Source organism: Lynx rufus, unplaced genomic scaffold (assembly GCF_022079265.1).
Source record: "Lynx rufus isolate CCGP_SWC_20201006 ecotype Redwood Valley unplaced genomic scaffold, mLynRuf1.p SCAF_14, whole genome shotgun sequence".
Lineage (NCBI taxonomy): Eukaryota > Metazoa > Chordata > Mammalia > Carnivora > Felidae > Lynx > Lynx rufus.
Genome location: NW_025814828.1, coordinates 14,866,624 through 14,888,632, shown reverse-complemented (window position 1 = coordinate 14,888,632; position 22,009 = coordinate 14,866,624). Strand labels below are relative to the sequence as shown.

At 42.3% G+C, this 22,009-nt stretch overlaps 1 protein-coding gene across 1 annotated transcript in view; it reads right to left on the bottom strand.

The window, feature by feature from the left end:
• Nucleotides 1-22,009, bottom strand: part of PPEF1 (protein phosphatase with EF-hand domain 1) — a 69,965-nt gene that overhangs the window by 25,733 nt on the left and 22,223 nt on the right. The window contains exons 5-8 of the mRNA XM_047076366.1: nucleotides 9,768-9,934; nucleotides 6,626-6,662; nucleotides 5,624-5,773; nucleotides 1,420-1,569 (exon numbers count right to left, since the gene is read on the bottom strand). Coding sequence (XP_046932322.1) covers nucleotides 1,420-1,569; nucleotides 5,624-5,773; nucleotides 6,626-6,662; nucleotides 9,768-9,934 — 504 coding nt within the window. The remainder of the gene's footprint in view (nucleotides 1-1,419; nucleotides 1,570-5,623; nucleotides 5,774-6,625; nucleotides 6,663-9,767; nucleotides 9,935-22,009) is intronic.

The window sequence follows — 22,009 nt, the reverse complement described above, 5'->3', positions numbered from 1 at the left end:
GAAGAGAAGAAGGCTGATGGGTCCATGATACTAGGACAGAATCAGGGAAAGGGGTAGATGAGAAGAGCCCTCTTAGGGCCTCAAAGATTGTCGTACCCTGCCTCTGCAAAAGAGACCAAGTTTCATGGGATCAGATTGTGGATCTGTTCGTGAGCCCTGGGACATTGTTAAAAACAATAGCACAATCAGCTCAGAGCCTGGAGCCTGCTTCGGATTCTGTGTCTCCCTCCCTCTCTGCTCCTCCCCTGCTCACACTCTGTCTCTCTCTGTCTCTCAAAAATAAGTTAACATTTAAAAAAAATTAATTTTTTAAAAATGTTTATTTATTTTTAACAAACGTGGGGCTTGAACCCACGAACCGCGAGGTCATGACCTGAACTGAAGTCGGACGCTCAACTGACTGAGCCACCCAGGCGCCCCTAAACAACTCAATTTTTTAAATGAGCAAAGGATCTGAATAGATATTTCTCTAAAGAAGACATAAAGGTAGCCAATTAGCACATGAAAAGATGCTCAACATCATTAATCATTAGAAAACTGCCGAAAAACCACAACAAATCAAAGCCACAATGAGATTCCATCTCATACCCACTAGGATGGCCACAATCAAAAAGGACAGACAATTTGTTAAGTGAGGATATGAAGAAACTGGAACCTTCATACATTGGTGATGGAGATGTAAAATGGTGTAGCCACTTGGGAAAAGTTTGAAGTTTCTTAAAATGTTCGACTTAGAATTATCTTATGACCATACAATTCCACTCCTAGGTACATACCAAAGAGAAAGGAAAACATATGTCCACACAAAAACATGTCTGTAATGTTTACAGCAGCATTATTCATAATAGCCAATAAGTGGAAACAACTCAAATGTCTACCCACTGAGGAATGAATAAACAAAATGTTTATTATAGAGTATTATTTAGCAATAGAATATTATTTAGGATATTACTTAGCAATAAAAAGCAACAAAGTACCAATACATCTTACAACATGGATGAACTTCAAAACACTGGGCTGAGTAAAAAAAAAAAAAAAAAAAAAGAAAAAGAAAAAAAAGCCAGACACAAAAGATCACCTGTTGTATCGATCTATTTCTAGAACATGTCCAGAACAGATAAATCTATAAAGACCAAAAGTAGATTAGTATGGGATTTCTTTTTCAGGGGATGAAAATGTTCTAAAATTAAATTGTGGTGACAGGCACACAACACTGTGACTGCATCAAAACCATTGAATTAATATACTTTAAATGAGTGAATTACATCTCAAGGAAACTATTAAAAGTATAGTGGCGAATTCCCAGAGAAGAGTATGACCTGCTTATGAAGGTCAGCCACTTTCCTGTGTACATATTATAAGAGATATCATCTATGCCGCATCTTCGTTGCTACTTTGGTGAATACTCTGATTACCTACCTGTTCCCATTCATGCTTTGTTAACTGTTCAGAATGGGATGCACTCGTTTTGACTTCCTGAGGTACAATAGTGGCGTTGAATTTCTTTTTCTTCACGCTGGTGTCAGGGTCTCCATCTAAGGGGGTTGGTGGCATCAGCACAGATTTCATCTGCAAAGCAAATTCCCTCTTTAGTCGAACCCCAGGTTTCGTGTGCTGCACGCAGAAACTTCAATGCGAGCCGCCACTCTGTCTATATCGTTGTGCCTCGACCCAATGAGAGACACATGGTCACCTTTTCCATCTCACCTACCACTTTCATCTCGTGGAGCCACTGATCTCTGTAAAGTGGGCCTGTTACATTCGGTTGGCACATGTTTTAACTAGAGACATGGCCCTTCAGGCCCTGGTTTCCCATTCGAGTTTCTAAAGGCCCCCAGAAGCACAGATGTCAGTGCTAGACGTGTCCTGAGGTCTGATCACAGGAAATGCAAGTTGCAAAGGGAAAACTCGTCTCCCTCTGAGCCTTCACCTACACATGGGGCTAAGAGAGAATCAATAGGCTTTAAATTCAGAAATGCTTCTCGAGAGGGTGGCTGCCTTTCACGTTGTTGTTTTTTTCCAGGAGATATGGGAGAAAATACATCTGTGTTCACAAAAGTTCTCCAAAGGGACAGAGAAAGCCGTTCAACTTCAATGCCATGTAATTCACAGTCTGACCCTGCCAGCAACTGGTTATGTTCTCTAATCTTAGCAACAAAGGTGATGCATCCTTCGGAAAATAAAATGTCTTTCTGATAGTAAAATGACTATTACAATCCCTTCTGTGTTCCCTTACTTAAGCTAAGACTATAATTTTGTACTTGTTTCTTCATAACACCATACCTTTATATAAAACAATTGGAAACAACACTTCTGTTAATGGTAGGCACTTTGTCTCTTCTATAAACTAGGGTGTATACGAAATCTTACCTTTAGTTTTTAAAAATAAAATTGAATCTTATTCTAAGATCTTGTCATATTGAGATGGCTGGAAATTCAATCTCAGCGATTATCAGTGAGTTCACAGCCTACCCTCCCATCTCTCCCCAGAAAATATCCCCAGGTCCTGAGCAGGGCAGAATATTCTGGGAGGCCGCTCTCGACTTGGGTCCATACAACTTCTGATAAGCTCACTGGGCAAGGCCACATGGTCTCTTGTACATGTGGCTTTGATGTTTTCAAGGCTACTTGGGATCAAGATACTTTGCCCCAGCTCCCCCCTAAGGTAGCACACCATCATTTTCTCCTGGGAACCCTACTAGCCATCCCTTCCTACACCCCCTGCCAGGGAGTTTAAAGAATACGAAACCAGAGTTTTATAAAATCTTCCTTCTCTGTCCCTCTGATTGACACCCCCCAAGCCTTTAATGAACCTAGAAGGAGGTTGTCATCAGGTTCCCCCATCCTACCCCACTCTGTTAAAATTATACCACCGCAACAGGTATAAACAAGGAAACAGTGTCATCCCTACACTTAAAGGGTACTAAGGGATGGGAAAGTGGAGGCTGTAAACTAGACTTGAAAATCTACTTTTATAGTTCATCTAGTAGAGTTCCAAAGGCTTGCACCTACTACTTTCATCACGGTTCAGTTATATTTAATACAAGTATGTGCTTCCAGTTCAACCTCACTCTGGCAGGGGTAGAAGATACATGAAGTACACAAGTCAAATGTCTATGTTTAAAACCAGGCTTATGAGTAGACGGAACGATGATTCTCAAAAGAGGTGAAGTTTGAGGTTTCCTGAGAAAATTCCTGGCCCCAAAACTTCTCCCCAGCGTATGTTTTGGTGACTAAAATTCCAACCTCAGGGGCGCCTGGGTGGCTCAGTCAGTTAAACATCCAAGTTTTGATTTCAGTTCAAGTCATGATCTCATGGCTGTGGGATCGAGGCCTGCACTGGGCTCTGCGCTAAGAGCCTGCTTGGGATTCTCTTTCTCCCTCTTTCTTTCTCTGCATCGCCCCCCAACACTGCAATAGCATGTGCACACGCTCTCTCTCTCTCTCTCTCTCTCAAGTGAATAAACTAAAAAAAAGAAAAGGAAAAAGAAAATTCAAACCTCAGTTCCAAGTATCAGGAAAGAGAGGAGAGCGTTGAAGGAGAGAGCTTTGTGTTCAGAGCTTACTTTATGCTGTTTTCTTCATCTAGGTAATTATATTTAATCCTCCTAACAATTCAATATAGTAGGTATTTTTAGCTTCCACACACGGGCGCGGAAACTGAGGCTTAGAAAACTTTGGTGCCTTGCCCGGTCACCCAGCCAGGAAGTGATGGGAAGCAGGAAATAGAGCTGGCTATGTCTGTGTGATGTCAGAGCCTCACGGAGTTTACTAGGTCAAGGTGGCTCACACCTTAGGGTCTCCACAGACATAGGAATAGGCATTTCCGGGCCATGCTCTTAATATCTCAAAAAACTCTAGAGAGGGCTGACGGTTCAGACTAACTTCAGGAAAGGCAAGTTTTCAATCTGATCGATTGGTGGTGGCTGCTTAGCGCTGTCGTCCCAGGGCGGGTGACGGTAGAGTGTTGCCTTCCTGCCATGTGCTTGCCAATATTTGACTGACAGAAACATCATGTACCCTTGCTCTTGGCTAAAATCACATCCAGTCGTTATGTTAACATTGACTGTCTCGTGTGGATCAAAATATTTTATTGGGTCGATTATGTGCTGATATCATGAGAAAGATGCCTTAAACGTAGGGTGAAAAACTTATCGCAATTGAAGTACTTCTGAGAGTAAAGGGAGGCACTATTAATAATCACACGAGGACAATAGGGTCAAGGCTGGGTCAGATTCGGGAGGAGGTATGTAAAATCACAACAGAATCAGGAAAGAGGTTATAAAGAAGTTTCTATACGGTTTCGTATGAGGTCTGCCCTGCTTCCGTCTAAATCTCTTAGGAGATACCTAACAAACAGTGATTGAGTATGTACTACAGCTTAGGGGCTGGAGCTATGTCAGTGAATTAGAGAAGCAGGGGAGGACAGTAAACAAACAGTACCCCAGCTCTTTATTCAATTCTGGTAACTGTTATGAAGGATATGTACAAGGGGCCTGAGAGCATAGACAAGGGGACCCGACCTAGTCTGGACGTCATGGAAGGCTTTCCAGAGGAGGGGTGCGTTTAAGCTGAAATTGAAAGGATGAGAATTAGCAATAATATTATCTTTCATATGTATGTAAAGGTGTGAGGGCTCCAGGAACCCGAGGTGAATTTCTGTCTGTATCAAATGAAACTCCAGCTCTAGACTCGGCTTGCCTACATGGGTGAGAAGTTGACTATCAGTCTTGAGGGGTAAGGGTTCAGGTTTCTCACTAAGACCATAGGATCATCTGGTTCCAGAGCTGCTTCCGGTCCTCATGCTCACGTGGCACCTCCCGTGCCCCTGGTCTGGGGGCTTCAGCCGGGCTCCGGTACAGGAGGAAGATAATTCCAGGCACTCTGCGAGGCCCAGCCAACGGGGCCCTTCACTCAGTGTGGGAGCTTGACAGGCCACACATAGCCTCTTGAAGGCTCTAGACATGTTCTTGCTCTGCTTCTGTTGTACTTAATATGACTACTCAGGTTTAAAATATTCCCCTCGCCAAATACCCTGAGCCATTTGAAAGTACAAGAGAAATCATATCAATTCAGAAATAAATTGCTGCACGATTCCATTTATATGAGGCACCCAGAATAGTCAAAATCAGAGACAGAAAGTAGAACGGTGGTCACCAGGGGCTGGGGAGAGGGGAGAATGGGGAGCTGTTGTTTAATGGGTATAGAGTTTCGGTTTGGGAAGTTGAAAAGTTCTGGAGATAGATGGTGGGGGTGTCTGCACGACAATGTGAATGTACATTATTAATGTGACTGAATTGTACACTGAAAAATGGTTACGTATACTTTACCACAACATTAATTAGAAATCTTAATTTCTAAAAATCAGGATTTGTCACTTTTAGAAACTATACGAAATGTCAACATTTCTTCATTTTCCACTTTCATCGTGAAGTTAAAATACATATTTTTTCCATATTTAGAAGTTACCCGTTTGGTTATTTCTCTTGCAATCACAGATTTTCTCAAAATTTGTACTGATCTCTGCAGAGTTACAACTACCAAAACACAAACGAATACAAAATAATAAGTGGAAAGAGGTATAAAACTCTGAGACAAGATTTATGTAAACACTGCTTCTTACTTTGTGTCTTTCTACACGGTGGAGTAAATTCAAGTCTGTGGACTCTGATATCCCACCATGTATGACCAGGATTTCATTGTCAATGATGGTACCAATTGGGAGCCAGGTATAGACGTCCTCTAAGATTTGTAAGATTTGTTTCCCATGTATCTGTAAGTAAGAGCTTGAGTAAGTTTTGTTTTTCTGATAAGTTCAAGTTTATCACAAAATCAACAGTTATCACACCATGCAGAGGGAGTCAACATGGAATTACTAACCCATCAGCATGCATTAATCCTGATACTTTTAGGTATTTGATGGCTTGCTGACTCTAGAGAAGAGACCACCCCTCCCAGGGCTAGCTAATTCCCAGAAATCGGAGATGAACTGTCTTTCATATGCAGGTAGAGTGCCTTTCAACCAAACCAACCAATCCAGACCCCATGCCCCCCAACCACCTCCGTTAGAGGGCTTTGGCACTCTAGGCCACTATTCCCGTGCCTTAATCACCCCACAGCCAGACACCAGACAACTAAACACGGCCCCTATGCCCCAGAGCCTGCTGAAACTGTTCAAAGCAGCCAATCCTAAACCCTGATCCCTTCCCACAGAAACCAAAATGAAGGCTCTTGCCCACATTTCCCCCTCATTCCTTCTGCCTCCGGGCCAACCCTGGTGCTTCCCCACACGGCCCCCCTGGCGCTGGGCCTGTGTTCTAGGGAACTGTGAGTAAAAATCTTCCTTTACGACAGTCATTTCTGTATCTGCGTGTCTTCCCATATGGAGGAAAACAAATCCTGGATACCTTTAATACAACAGAATATGTTCGTATCTATGCTAAAACTTACACAAAAGTCACAATGAAAAAGCTCGGTTTAGTCCAGGAAGCACTGTATTGGCATGGAGCCTGACTAGTTTACTCACCGCTCTTCCTAAAGGCTCTTTTTTTTTTTTTTTAGTTCTGTGTATAAAAAGCAGAGAGGATGCAAAAAAAAAAAAAAAAAAAAAGCATAGGAGTCTTACCTTATATTTACACAAAATTTCTTTTGTGAAGCCATACCTGAAAAAAACAATGGTATTTAAACGAATTAAATGTTGACAACTCCTAACTTACGGGAGTCACGCCAAAAAGGGAGCCACTGACATCTCACCATCAGAGGTATCAAGAACTCCAGAAACTAGAGTGTAGTTGAAACTATTACTTACCCAAGTCTTTGCTAGGCACGATGGGAAAGAACAAAGGCAGCCGTCCCTACTCCAAAGGAGCTTATAGTATAGTTGGAGAAAGAAGATAAATTCTCATGAAACAATTACAAGGCAACTTAAGAGATATGTTGTAGGTATAGGATGTGTAGACGCAAGTTCTCAGAGACGTGTGCTGTGGCAGCTGGGGAAACTGTGTGGGAGAATGCTTTTCATTGAGATAGAATTTCTCAGACAGCCTAAATCTTATAGTAAATGAATGAAGGCACAGGAAGGGGGGATGGGGGAAGGGACTGAACAGAGACAAAGAAAAGCCTAGAAGACAGTAAGTTGGCTCTTTGTACTCTCTCTGATAGAGTTCAGGTAATGGTATTCAAGATTTTCAAGAAACTGTCAGGAATTTTCACGCCTGAACAGCAGTCACTATGGGAGCTTTAATGATGGAAATCTTTTTTTGATTGCTTTCGTTGCCTCAGGATTATAACATATATTCTTAAGGCCCAACACAGGGAAGTCAGCACACAGCATACTCATTCCAGGTTTCCGTGCAAATCCTGTCACGTCAGGCTTCTACAGTGTCATGCTACGTTTTCCGAGAGGAAGTCAGTCCTCACCAAAGACGGCTGTGTTGTGAAATGCAATGGATACCTTGCAGTCTTCATTTTTCTTGCCCTCTCTGGGATACCAAATACGGTTGACTACACCATCCTTCTGGGAAGCTTTTCTTCTCTTGGATTCTGTGCCAATAAACCCTCTTGGTTTTCCTCGTGCCTTTCTGGGTATTCTAAATCCTTGGCAAGTTTTTCTCTGCCTAGCCTCGAATGCTGGAGTCCCCTCCGATTCTGTCCTAGGCCCTCTTCTCCCCTCACTTTCTCTTGTGGCAATTTCATCCTTGCCTAGAGCTTCGGGTACTATCTATGAGCCACTATGGCAGGACAATGCTGTAGGCCACACTTCATTTCTGAGCCCTGGACACATACACCCAACTGCCTACTCAAAAGCACTTCTAATAACCTTAACCCGGACTGAATTGACCATTCTCTCTCATGCCAACCTTTTCCTCTCATCATGTTCCCAACATCTGTGAACAATGCCACTGTACTTCCCAATTCAAGCCTGGAACCTGGAGGTTACCCTTTATTCTCTCCTCTTTCAAGTCCTCCATATGACGTTACCAAACTTTAAATCATCCTTGCCTAGGGGCGCCTGGGTGGCGCAGTGGGTTAAGCGTCCGACTTCAGCCAGGTCACGATCTCGCGGTCCGTGAGTTCGAGCCCCGCGTCGGGCTCTGGGCTGATGGCTCAGAGCCTGGAGCCTGCTTCCGATTCTGTGTCTCCCTCTCTCTCTGCCCCTCCCCCGTTCATGCTCTGTCTCTCTCTGTCCCAAAAATAAATAAACGTTGAAAAAAAAAATAAATAAATCATCCTTGCCTAAACTCCTCTTGAATCTGTCTACTTCTTTGCATCTCTATCCCTACAGCCCTAGCCTATGTGAGAGAATCCATCATCCATCTCTTCAACTACTTCCTAAGTGGCCTCCCACGTGCAAATATTTCTTCCTGCTGCATTTTAAAACACAAATTTTATGATACTCTTCTATGATTTTTTTTGCTGTCCTTAGAAAAAAGTCCAAATTCCTTTGCACGATCCAACCATCTCTTATGTCTCCAGTCCTATTAGGGACCGTCCTGTCTCTCAGTCGGTGCTCCTGCCCTCTGAAGTGCTTTCATATCGAAAAAGTCTGGTCTCAAGCTCTGCACAAATTGTCCCCTCGCTGTGGAATACCATTTCTCGTCTACCACCGTGGCCCTTTCTGAATGGCTTAATTTATCCTTCAGGTCTCAAGCTAATGCCATACTTCTATGAGAGAACCCTCTGTCACCCCTCAGACAAGTTAGGTCCCCCACTTTACAAACTCATCACATTGGAAAAACCCGTTTAACATAAGCCTTCCCCACTAGGTGGAAACTCTGTGAGGGCAGAGGCCCTGTCTCTTTCATCAACCATTATAGACACTAGATAAATATGATTGGCTAACTGAATAAATGAAGGGCTACGTGGCATGCCCAAATAGAAGTCTTGAGCTACGTTATATATAATGGGCCTCTGAGGACAGTCTTGGATTATTTTTCATCATAGTCTCGGCATCTGCTTCCATAAACTGAGAGTCAGAATTGAAACTCTATACTCAAGCCAGGTGCCAAAACTGCCCCAGAGACAAAACTAATCAGTTGCTGAACTTTCATCAAGGCATCCAAAAGCCTAGGATCAAAAGCATAAGGCATATCACATGTCATGCCTTCTACTGCCCTAGATAGAGCCAACTGGTAAAGGAGGGGTGAAGGAGGAAGAAAGAAGGGAAAGGGGAACGTTTATCACCTACTGTGCCTTTCAGCACAATTTGGGAAACCATTTAACCAATCTTTATCCCTCAAACCTCCAGTGATTCAGAGAGCTGAAATGCTACGTTACAGCTGTTCTCAAATATGTTTGTGAACAACTATGCCAGAAGCAATCACCGTGTCATAAAAAATATACACATCAGTGAAAAACACAGTACTGGTTTCTGAGACAACATCTGAGGCAAGCCAAAAGAGCAGCAACAGAATGATCTCATCTAAGCCTGCTCATGGAAACTACCACACCGCCAAAGCTGGCCTAGCACATCCACCCAGGAAACCATTTGGCCTGTGATGGTAGTCACAGGAGGAAGAGAAAGAACATTAACAGAAGGGAGAAGCGGGGACAGAACTGGAAGCAAAGATGGGAAGAGGACTTCAGAGTAATTTATAGTCACTCAGTAGAAGACTGAGGTGGTAAACAGAGGTAAGAATTGAGGTCTCCCTTGAGACTCCCCTCATCCCTACTTCTCTACACTCACCTCTAACTCTCTGCAAGGAACTAAACATGGCACGATTTTTCAGAATGGGAAACAACAGAGGAAATCTAAAGGCCTAAGTTACCTCAGATTCATCATAAAATCTTCATGGTTCCCTCTGTTCAAGTGCAGGTCATTGGGGTAGACAAGAAAACTCACAAACAGGATCATTAGGATCTCTATGGAATTTCTTCCTCGATCTACAAAATCCCCATTAAAAATATATGAGTTGCTCCCTGAGGGGAGACCATTCTGTGGAAGGAGGAGAGGGGGAAAAACAAGCAGTTAAAAGAATGTACTTTTAAAGTAAGGCTTTGTACCTAACGTCCCTGTGAATATGGAGAAAAGAGGCTGAGTTAGTTCCTCCACTGGGGAAAATCTGCTACCTTGAGCTAGTTTCACTCTTCCAGGGCAGGCATCTCCTACAAGGGACCTTGGAAGTGACGCATTAGCTTGAGACAGGAAGATTCCAGGCGTGGGGCTGGGGGATGGTGATTGCTCTTTCTACGCACTACCTACTATGAGTTTTCTCTGAGAGGAGCTGATTTTTGTCCTATCGAAAATGGCTACTCCCATCTCTTCCTTCTCCCTTGAAAAGAGAGAAACTTCCACCCAAGGAAGAGCACCGAACCAAGAGCCCAAAGTCTTTCACTGCAAGAGGCCCTATGTTTCACTTCTTATGGCCGTGAATCCCTCAATTTGCAAAAAGGGGATGACACTATACCCACCCCCCTCCCCAGATCGAATGAGACAATGGATATGAAAATACTCGGTATGGATATGAAATGGATATGAAAATACTCTTGCTCATGACCAAGGCTGATAGATCACCAGAACACTCTGATATCATCGCGCCAGGTGTCGAGAGCTGGCAGATATTGTGACCGCTCACCGACCAGGCTTTAACTATTTCGATTATCACTCCTGGACATGAGAGAATACTTTTAAACACAGTGTTGGTACAAAAAAGAACTGGGATCAGGACAAAGGTCTGGTCTTTATACTAGTCCAAATGTTTAAAAAATACATGACAAAGAGAAAAACGTAAGTACTTATCTACCCAAGTGTACGTCCCCCTTCAGAAAAGTCACCTTCAGGAAATAATGCACATATTCTAGTTACATTAATCTTTTTCCAGCTATTTCCAGAGTCCTCTTGTTTAGATTTCAAACTACAAAAGAAATCTTATTACTTTATAGTCACCGCCCGAGGATTTATATACATTTCAAGTTGTTCATATCAATATAATAGAAGTAGTTGAAAAAAATATAATACAGGTTACAATATATGACTTACAATATAGGATTCCAAAAACCATCATGCAATGTCACATGTTCCGAAGAGAAATGGAAACAAACAAACAAGCAAGCAAGCAATAGTATAGTACCCTGGGCCAGAAATAAGAAGACTTATTTGCTAGTCCAACTTCATTATTTAATCTTTGAGCTACAGTTTCCTCATCTGTAAAATGGGGATGATAACTTCCATGCCTAACCATACAGGGCTACTTTGGAACTCAAATGAGGCTGTGTGTGTACAACTGCAGGAAAACCACAGAGTACCGTACAAATGAAAAGATTCATTTTATTCCGACCTCCGCGTTATTTCTAATTTTAAGGTCCCGTTATTTTACATTTTCTAATATACTAATTCACATAACTTTATCACGTTAGGCTTAAACAGTATGAGCCAGTTGCAAAAATATAGGTTCCTGCTTTTCAAAACTCAAAGAAAAATGGAAGGATTCTGCGGCTCTGATACTCTTCCTTCCCCAGCCTTCACCTGGTGGGGATGAGTAAGCCAGAGGAATCTGACGGCTGTCAGAGGCTACAGGCTCTCTTGGGATTCCAGGCCTGGAGGGGGCTAGAGGAGCAGCAGAGAGCCCTGGCATGGAGGAACTGGGCCTGAGGGGACCTGTGCACCCCTTGATTAAGGGAGGCGCTGACTCAGAGCATGGGGGAGGGGGAGCTGGATCTTACTAGAAGAAAGTATAGGGAAGTTCTTCCCTATTTCTGAAGCTAAAAGAAAACTAACACTTGCATTTAGGGATCCCTAGGAACATAAAGACTTCCTCTCACACTCTTGATGCAGGAGTAGCAATTATTGTGCCTACAACAACAAAGAGGCCTTCTATTCTAAGCAGAGAATAGAAAATGAAAATAACCTAGGGGCGCCTGGGTGGCTCAGTCTGTTGAGCCTCCGGCTTCCGCTCAGGTCATGATCTCACGGTTTGTGAGTTCGAGCCCCGCGTCGGGCTCTGTGCTGACAGCTCAGAGCCTGGAGCCTGTTTCGGATTCTGTGTCTCCCTCTTTCTCTGCTCCTCGCCCGCTCGTGCTCTGTTTCTCTCTCTCTCTCAAAAATAAATAAACATTAAAAAAAATTTTTTTTTTAAATAAAAATAACCTGGTACTTAAGGGGATCTAGTAACCGGAGAAAAGCAGACCAATCAGATCTGCCAAAGTTCTATCCCCCTAATAAGCTAGAATTGTTGAAGGAGACAGGGGACAGTTTTATTTTTAAAAAAATAATCAGAGGACCACAAAATAAACAACAAAAAGGTAATAATTCTTAGCATTTAAAATGTGCTATTCAGATTTAAAATATCAATATATTAGAGCTAATTAAAAGAAATAATGATTGGAAAATACATTATTGACCTGAAAGAACAGATGAAAAATCTCTTAGATTAAAAAGCAAAATGATGGAAACTGTAAGGAATGAGTAAGAAATTAGAGTTCAGAGCCAAGAGAACTAATATGCCAGTAATAATTCCAGAATCAAGAAAGAGGAACAGATGGAGAAGAGGCAAAAATTACACAAATAAGAGAGGGAGACTTCTATGGTTAAAAAGAGACTTCATCCTGAAGTTTGAAAGAGCTCACGAATCCCATGCACAATTGATGAGGGAAAAATATCCCTATTACCTGGTAAAAATCTTAGAAGCTGCTAGACAAAAAGAGCAAGTTACAAAGGGAAAAGAATCATCCTGGCATTAGACTTCTCACATGCAGCAGTGGGAGGTAGAAGATGATGGAACAAATCTACAAACTAAAGAGAGAAAAGGACTATGAAGCAAGAATTCTATATTGGCCAAGACATCATTAACTTCCTAGGGTGATAGAAAATATTTGCAGATGTGTAAAGGGTCAAATATCAGCAGCAACATCATCGGGGTGGAAGAAAGACATATGTGAGTATGTAGTGATCTAATACCACAAAAACAATGAACATGTATTGATTGTGTGTTATGTGCCATACACAATTTTAGATGCTAGAAACACAGAGGTAAATAATACAGAGTCCCTGCATTCCATGAGCTTGCATTCAGAGAATATAGCACCCACATGCCCCACAGAGGAAAACACTCAAGAAAATATCCTAACCAAATAACAGCACAGTACAAAAAAAAAAAAAAAAAAAAAGTTCTCAAGCCAGGGAAAGACCCAAGAAGAAAGAATATAGATGTGAACAACAAACCTTTCAATATAAATCAACAGTGATAATGTGGAACTTGCATTTAAGTACTAAGCAAGGATTCTGGAAATAAAAGAGACATACTATGAAGAAAAGCCTAATAATGGTCAAGAACTAAAAATATGGCATGAGCAGTAACCAGAATTTGCAGGGGAGCTCCACAAATCTCATCCCAATGGGGGACATACATGGAAAGTGTGACAATAAACACATTTATCTTGCTGGAGGAGAGGGAGTATAATGGTGAAAGAAGAAAGTTATAGCTATTTGAGAAATATATACACATACATTATTTATCAGAAATGTCAAGAATGGGAAAATAACTACTAATGAATGAAAAGCACAGTAAAAATGTCAAAGAAAACAATAATAAAGAAAACTTTACCAGAACAGCAAAAAGAAAAGGGAGAGGATGAAGCAAAGTGAAGTAAATAGTAAACAAAGAAGAAAATTTTTCAAAAACATCTGCTGTTATACTAAATGTGAATGGGTTAAATTCTTCCATTAAAATATCAAGATTACCAGACTATATTAAAATACAAAACTCTGATATATACAGTTTGAGAGAAAAACACATCAAAAATAGATAAAGGAAGGTTGAAAACAAGGTAAATACAACAAACAGAAAACAAAAATGTAAATATTGATACTAGACAAAGTGAAATTTAAGATTAACAGTGCTAATAAACACGGTCACAAAGCAACAATATATAATAGAAGGCACTTATAAAGAAGGTACAATTCATGAACTTGTATTCAATAAACAAAAGAACACATTTTTCCTTCATATATTTAACTATTATAGATGCAAGAAGAAACTGTTTAAAAATACAAACACAGTAAATTATTCAGATTGAATTATTGGTTTAAAATAACATCTACAAATTCTTGACACACCCTTTAAAAGATGAAGCCTAACTTCCCTCTTCTTGAAGGTGGGTTGGATTTAGTGATTTGCTTCTATGAATTGAAAAAAAGAAAAAAAGCAGGACTGATGGTGAGCAGCTTTGGAGACTAGGCCATAAAAGACACTACAGCTTCCTTCCTGCTGTCTCTTTTGCATCACTCACTCTAGGAAAAGTCAGATGCTATGCCATGAGAACACTCAGATACCCTGTGGAAAGGCACATGTGGCTCTTTTGCCCATAGCCAGTGAGGAGCTCAAATGCTGTGCCTGCAGCCATGTGAGTTAGCAATCTTGGAAATGGGTCCTTGAGCCCCAGTCAACCTTTCAGATGACTTCAGGTCTAACCTATAGCTTGCCACCGCATGAGAGACCCTAAGCCAGAACCATTCAGCTAAGCTGCACTCAAATTTCTGACCCACAGAAACTGTGCAACACTAAATGTTTATAGTTTTAATGAACTAAGTATTGGGGTAGCTTGCTACACAGCAATATGTAACATACACATTTAGACAGATACATTAGAAACTGAATATGTGGGAAAATTGAATATTTAGGGGCACCTGGGTGGCTCAGTTGGTTAAGCATCAGACTTTGGCTCACGTCATGATCTCATGGTTTGTGAGTTCAAGCCCCACATGGGGCTCTCTGCTGTCAGCTCGGAGCCTGCTTTGGATCCTCTGTCCCCCGTCTCCTTGCCCCTCCCCCCACTCACAGGCGCACTTTCTCTCTCTCAATAAACATTTTTAAATATTGAATATTTGATCAATGAACTTAATTTAATAAATGGATATATGAAGAACTTTACATCCTACAAGTAGAGAGTATAATTAATTCTTCATATGTCTAAGGACACTTTATGACAATTAATCATGTGCATGATTTCAAAGAAATCCTGAATAAGTTCAAAATAATAAATATGTCATAGGATATATTCTCATGTCATAATCCAATAAGATTTGAAATATATAATAAAAATATGATTCAAAGAATTCTAGCTCCTTTAATTAAGACCCTTGGAAATTAAAAACTGTAGTGTTAATAAGCATTAGATTAAAGAGAAAATTCAAAGCAAACTTACAAGTTCAATCGAAGACTCAATTAAAACTAACATTAGAAAAGATGGGTAACCTTAAATGCCTTCATTATTAAAGAGGATGCACATGAAAGACTATTCATCTCAGGAAATTAGAAAAGGAACAATAAAATCAATCAAATAAAGATAAAAGCTAAAATTAATGAAATAGAAAACAAACAAAAAAGAAAAAAATACATAAAGCCAAAGGACGATTCTTTGAAAGACCAATAACGCTGATACTCATCATGAGCCTGACAGAGGATGAGTGAAAAAAGAGAGAATTACAAAATATGAAAGAGGAAAGAGTAGAAAAAAGACATAAAGACAGAGAAGTAGATAAAAGAAGTACATATATGTAAACAATATGATGCCGACATCTATGATGTACTTTTACAGTCTAGAGAAATGGAAGATTTCTCTGAAAATAAGAAACTATCAGAAATGATTCAAAAGAAGTAAAAAACTTGAACAGTGCATCTCCTTGTGGCTTTATAGCAGAGCTGTATCTCCATTTTCTGTTCTTTTTTCTTTTTAGTTTTTATTTTTGAAGGACAGAGCAGGAGTGAGGGGGGGGAGAGAGAGGGGGAGACACAGAATCCGAAGCAGGCTCCAGGCTCTGAGCTGTCAGCACAGAGCCCGACGCGGGGCTCGAATCCATGGACTGGGAGATCATGACCTGAGCCAAAGTGGGACACCCAAATGACTGAGCGCCCCAGGCGCCCCAGCTCTATCTCCATTTTCAAGAGCAAATGGTTTTAATGTTATTTAAACCAATGATTCATTCCCATCCTTGAGTGCACACTGAATTCACTTGAGGGATTTTTAAAAGTCCCCGGGTGGGGGCGCCCAGCTGGCTCAGTCAGAGGAGTGTGGGACTCTTGATCTTGGGTTGTGGGTTGGAGCACCATGTTGGGTACAGAGATTAGAGATTACTTAAATAAATAAGACTTCTTAAAAAAGTTTTTTTTAAGTCCCCAAGTGTCTATCAGAGTCTGAGAGTAGGACTCACATTCAGTACCTTTTTTTCCAATTCCCTTCGGTGACTACAATGTCAAGTTTGAGAACCAGGGCCTTTAATTATTCCAAACCACAGAAAAAGATGAAAATCTTTTCAATTCACTTCATGAAACCAGCATAACCTTAATACCAAAATATGAGAAAAGCATTTAGTGGTCTAAAATTATATTTATTTATATTTTTAATTTTTTAGTTTTGTTTAGAGAGACCACAAGCACATGTGCACATGCACATGCATGAGTGGGGGAGGGGCAGAGAGAGAGGGAGAGAGAGAATCTTAAGTTCCATGCTCAGTGCAGAGCCCGATGCAGGGCTCGATCCCACGACCCTGGGATCATGACCTGAGCTGAAATCGAGTCAGATGCTCAACCGACTGAGCCACCCAGGTGCCCCTAAAATCACATTGATTGTATCTGGATAATAAACATGTTTTCCACTAGGATGACAAACTTTCTTGCATTAGAAACTTCTCATCTCCAGTTAGGCCAAACTTTGTAGGTATTTCACCTCTACTATGAGCAAAGAATGATGAATTCCTTTAGCCAAACCTAATTTTAAGCCCCAAATAGTAATGGTCACCTAGGTCATCCACCTTATACAGCACCATTGACACCCAGTGAGTTTTAACCTTTTCAAAAAATTACACATGTTGTCAAAAGGCTAAGATTTGCGATAATGAAGTTCATTCAATAGAATATGTCAGAGTCTCTGAAAGGGACTCTAAAAGGCGTCTTCAATGTATACTGAACTCCTGTACATGTTAAGTCTCTCAGAACAGACACTTCAAAAACGGCAAGGTTTATTTGAAGGTATAAGATCTGTCCTACTGGTTCAGTATTAGTCATATTACTTTATACATATGAGTTCAAGTACATTTTTGTCTTAGAACAGCAAGGAAATTAGAAAACCGATGCGAAGATGAGGAGCTAAGTGTCCCTGTACGTAAACTCTCTAGGACGTCTGGGCTTCCGACTACTGAGATTTGTCTGGTTTTCCTTCAAAGAAGCAAAAACTGCTGCTGTAACCCATCCTTCACTCAGTTCCAGTAAACCAAACTCTCTGGCTTATTCTGTAGCTAATATACAACAAATCGTCTATGGCATGGAAACGAAGTTGACAAATACAGCAAACCCAGGGCAACTACAAACCCTGAACAGCATTCAGATGACCCGGAGGGGAGACACCAGCAGACCACAGTTAATTAACTGGAATGGAGACAAAGACAAGATGTTTCCCTATATTCTCACCTATTTCCTCCTGAAGCATTTTACAATCAACATCTAGAAGTTATGCCTTTTTTTTTTTTTTTGCTCAAACAATAACCTCTGGACCTCAACTCCGCATTATTTTAATTGTTATTTCTTTTGCCAACCCTGTTTTAGAGATCTGTTCTTCTGATTGCAGCACACTGCCTTCATCTCAAAAGAAAAGGAATTGACCACTGTGTAGTATGGAGCATATCAGCAAGAGAGAAAAAAGAAAATATTTAATGACCTTCTCGAGTGGAAAATCATGGGCACGGGGAGTGGAGAATGGTAGGGAAGAGAGAACGAAAAGGAAAACAAGGTGGCATGGACAGCATCAGTGTGACATCCGCAGGGTTAAGAGTTAATTCGCTTCTCTCTGTCCATGAACATCTCTTTTTCAGCTTCAGGAGGTCTCCACTCACAGCAGCAATTTAGCAAACTAATTTGCCAATACTTGATCTAAAATTCCAAGCTTTCCATTCAGTGAGGAAAAGTCTCGTAATTTTAGCAAGGCTAATTAAGGCTCTGAATGAAGTATTTCAAATCGGTCACTCTAATTAAGCAAAAGTGGCTGATTAAAATTAACCTTTTCAGAAAATAAAATCTAAAAATAAACCTAAATAATGCCATGTAAATTGCTTCACTTGATGATATTTGAAGCCATATAATGTTGAGATGCCCTTTTAGCAAAGGTCTGTTACAATGTGGTATCCAGAGGAAAGAATTCTTTTCAAACCCGGATAGGATTGCAGCTGTAAATGTCTAGCTTAGTCTTAAGGTGCTCCATGGCAAAATTTTTAAGGACGACCGAATATGAAAGAAACCCAAATCTCAAAACCAATAATCGAAAGCAATCACTGGTATGAATCCCATCGGAGGAGGTGACATTCAAGACAGTCCGTTCAAGGAACTTCAGTAATTTAGCAAGTGCCTAAATCCCAGTCACTAATACATCCCACCCTGAACTGTCCTGTCTTTTCATTAGTTGACCTTCACCACTAAACTGTGAGGTCTCTGGGGCTAAAAACTGCACCGTGATCAGACCACACTGCCAACCCTTAGCAGAGTACTTCATTCATACCCGGTGTTTAATAAATACACGTGAAAGGAATAGACTGCATATTTGTCTTTGTGTCTTCTCAGTTTTTATATAGTGCCTTGAACACTGCAAGGATCAGACAAAAGTTTATGAAATGAATAAATTGGCGGATAGGCTCGCTTTCGTGTGGGATTGGTTATAACGATACAAGTCTTGAACCAAACCAACCACTTGGATGAAAAGAGTGACATAGCAAGGCACCTCAGGGATCCTACACTGTACGGTATGCCTTTGGTTGGCCTTGGGCCAGCCCTGGCCTGCAGCCTACTCACCCTAAACCACATGAAAGAGCCGACAAGGAAGAAATTGCCTAGCAAGACGTCAACTGAAAGATGAGTAACAATTTTGCCTTCATTCAAAGCCTGGGGGTTTCCCGGTTTCTCTTTGGGGCTGACTGAGAGGAATCGGAGCATGATATGAACCGTAGTGATCTACAGCTCCAAAAATCTCCAACGGGAGTATTTTGCCAAACTATCCTCTGCGATTCAAGTTCAATCAAAATCTGAACAAAATACATTTGGATAAATCAAATAATCCGTAAGTTGCTAATTTTAATAAATTAATTAAACCATAAATTAAACAGGGATCAGTTAAAGCACGGTCACTAGCTGCTTCTAAGTAGAAGACAGAGAGAGCCCGTGGCTTACACTGAGGTGACTCAGTCCTGCGCGCTCCTATGAATGAACCGGAGGAAAGCACCACGCGCAGGGCATTACATGTAACCAGGAATCAAAACCACATTGCTGATGCTGTGAATATTGCAGTGAGCATCGGCCACCATCACCGAAACTCTACCATTGCCTGAAGCAATCGAGAGATTGCTCAGGTCAGAGTTAACACCAGCTGTAATCCCTGCGCAGCCACCCTCGTATCTGAGGCCACCAGGGAAACCCACCCCTCACCTCCCCTTCTCTCGCCTTATTTGTAAGATGTTCTTTCTTGCCTCCTCGTCTCTTTCCTGGCACATTATGCTTCTCTCAACTAATCTTCCTTTATTTTGTTTTCACGTTCTTTCATGCTCCGATACCTAAGACCCCATAGTGATACTCACTCATACCGTAAGCATTGCTGAGATGAATTTTCCAGATCACTGAAGCTTACTCCTTTAAAAACTAAAATGCGTTTTTAAATTACTTTAACCATTTTAACTAAGGGTTTGGAAAGTGTGCCGTCTGTTCTCTTTACTTCTTAACAGAGCGCACGCCGGAGCCCCTCGACACTTTCTTGACCGTGCAGGCTTGTCGATCTAAGCATCCCCTCAGGTCCTGCTGAAAAGGACGGAACTCTCTTCCCTGCATATATTTCCGACCTTGTGCTAACAGTTCTAGATCTCCTGTGCCATTTAAGAGCTCTGCTTTTCATTGTTGTCCTTGTTTCTCACTTCTGCCTTTCCCCTCCCCCTCCCTAATTGGCCGTGGGGTGGGAAGCCACACAGGCCAACTTGGACCAAGACGGTGTCAGGATGTGAGTGATATATGTTCATAGGTCTTTGAGTGAGGGCCCAGGGCCCGTCCGCTCAGGAAAGTTCACTGGCTTTGTGACAGCGATTTCAACAGCTCAGAGACCCTTTTTCCTTCATTGTGGGGCCGGGACCATAGGAGTGTTAAGCAAAGGTAAGTCAAGGGCACGGGAGCTCGTCCTCCGGATAGGCCGGGCGGCACCGTCATCTGCATTCGGGTAGAAACACCGCTTCCCCGTAGTCTGTGTGCCTGGTTGCAGACTGTACTCCACCCCTGCGAGCCTACCCTCAGTCCTCATTTAAACTTCGGACAAAAAACGAGACAGAAACAGGGAAAATGCTGACTTTCGCGAGTGACAGCACCCTTCTGTGAAGGAGCTTCCTCAGACATCTCTGTGCGGCTGCCCTTTCATCTCCAGGCCCGCAACTCGGGACGCCCACCAGGCCCTTCTCGACACCATTAACCACGGCACCTTTTCAAGCTTCTTAGAGTGGAACCTTGCTGTCCTCGGTGGCCCTTCCCTCAGTTTTCCCTCTCAAACCAGGCAATTTCCAGATCCTCGTGTGCATGGTTTATCCCACATCCAAGATGCATTGTAGCTGCTTCTCGCTCACGCTTAATGAGATTCAAATTCATGGCTCCTGCAGGCTTCTGTTTTCCAAACATCCCTCTCACCTCCCTCTACCCAAATCCCTCTCAAGTTAGACCGCCCTACTCTTTTCTCTGCTGGGCTCTCAGTCTGCACTTCTGGAACGCTCTCATTGGTTAACTCTCAAAATACTTCTTGCTTTCATGTGAGCGCTATATTTTCACCTTCGGTTCTTTTTATGGTACTTCTTGCCTCCCACCTCCTCCTGTTCAGTCTTTACGTTAGCACTTTCCAGTTTCCTATGTTCCATACCGCTCTGCTGAGAGAATTAAAGAAACCCGTGGCAATTTTCTCCTTTCTCATCTGTCTACACCAGAGTCCGTGCCCTGACCACACCTTAACATCTTCAACTACCTCTCAAGAAATTTGCTTTTCTAACTGTCTCAGAAGTCCTTTTTCTCTTTTACTTTACTCAACTGTTTTCCCTTTTACATATCTCCCCAAACCTCTAAAAACATAATCGCTAGATTTTCTCTTGTGGTTGTGTCCCATATCCTCCCGCCCCCTCTTCCTTCCTTCGACCGTCACTGTCAGCAATAGCAGGACTGAACCTCCGAACATTTTATATGGTGCCGCGCATGGAGTCAAACGGACCTCATTCCCCAAACTGTGCAACTCCTTGGGGTCCTCTCACGAGTCCACTCTCCCTCCGCTGCCACAGCGTTCCAATATGGCCCATAGAATCCCCGTTTCATGGTAGATAAACTCTCCTCTGCCTTCAACTCATTCGGGAAGACCGCCCTCTGGAAATCTGGGCCTCCCTTAAGGACGCTGCTGGACTCCGGACTCATGCAGCCCTCTGGAAGGAAAGGACTCATTCCTCCACAGGATGGATACCTCAGGGTCAGGAGCTGGGGAGGGTTCACGTGCTCCTCAGAGGCGCTACAAGACCAACACTTTGCCAGCCTCAGGTAAAAGCCTCTCCTCCTTTCTAGTCCATGACCTCTGACTGGCCTTCCTTGCCCACTCCTCACCTCACGGTCCTGTGGTCAGCTCATTTAACCCACCTGCTTTCCATTTCCACATCCTCGACCTCCTCACCTCCAATATTCTCTTTCTCGCACTTCGGCCGGCCGCATTCGAGACTCCACATTGAACGTGCTCATCCCCTAGGACTATTCCTCATATAACTTCCTACCCTTCCTGCTTCCCAAGGCCCTTGCCCCCGTCAGTCTGCTCCCTCAGAAAGCATGCCAATCCTGTAGTCTACCCATCTGTCCCGGTTGGCTGGCCCATCCTGACTCCTCTTCCTTCCCTGCCCAGCTTGGGTTCTGTCACTGGTCTCGGGAATTGCTCTTTAACCGGCACCCTCACCTCCCTACCAGAAAAACTTCGGGTGGACTTCCTGACGCCAACCTAAGTTCCTGGGCAGCTTCCTACTTCCTCTGCTCCCACCCTC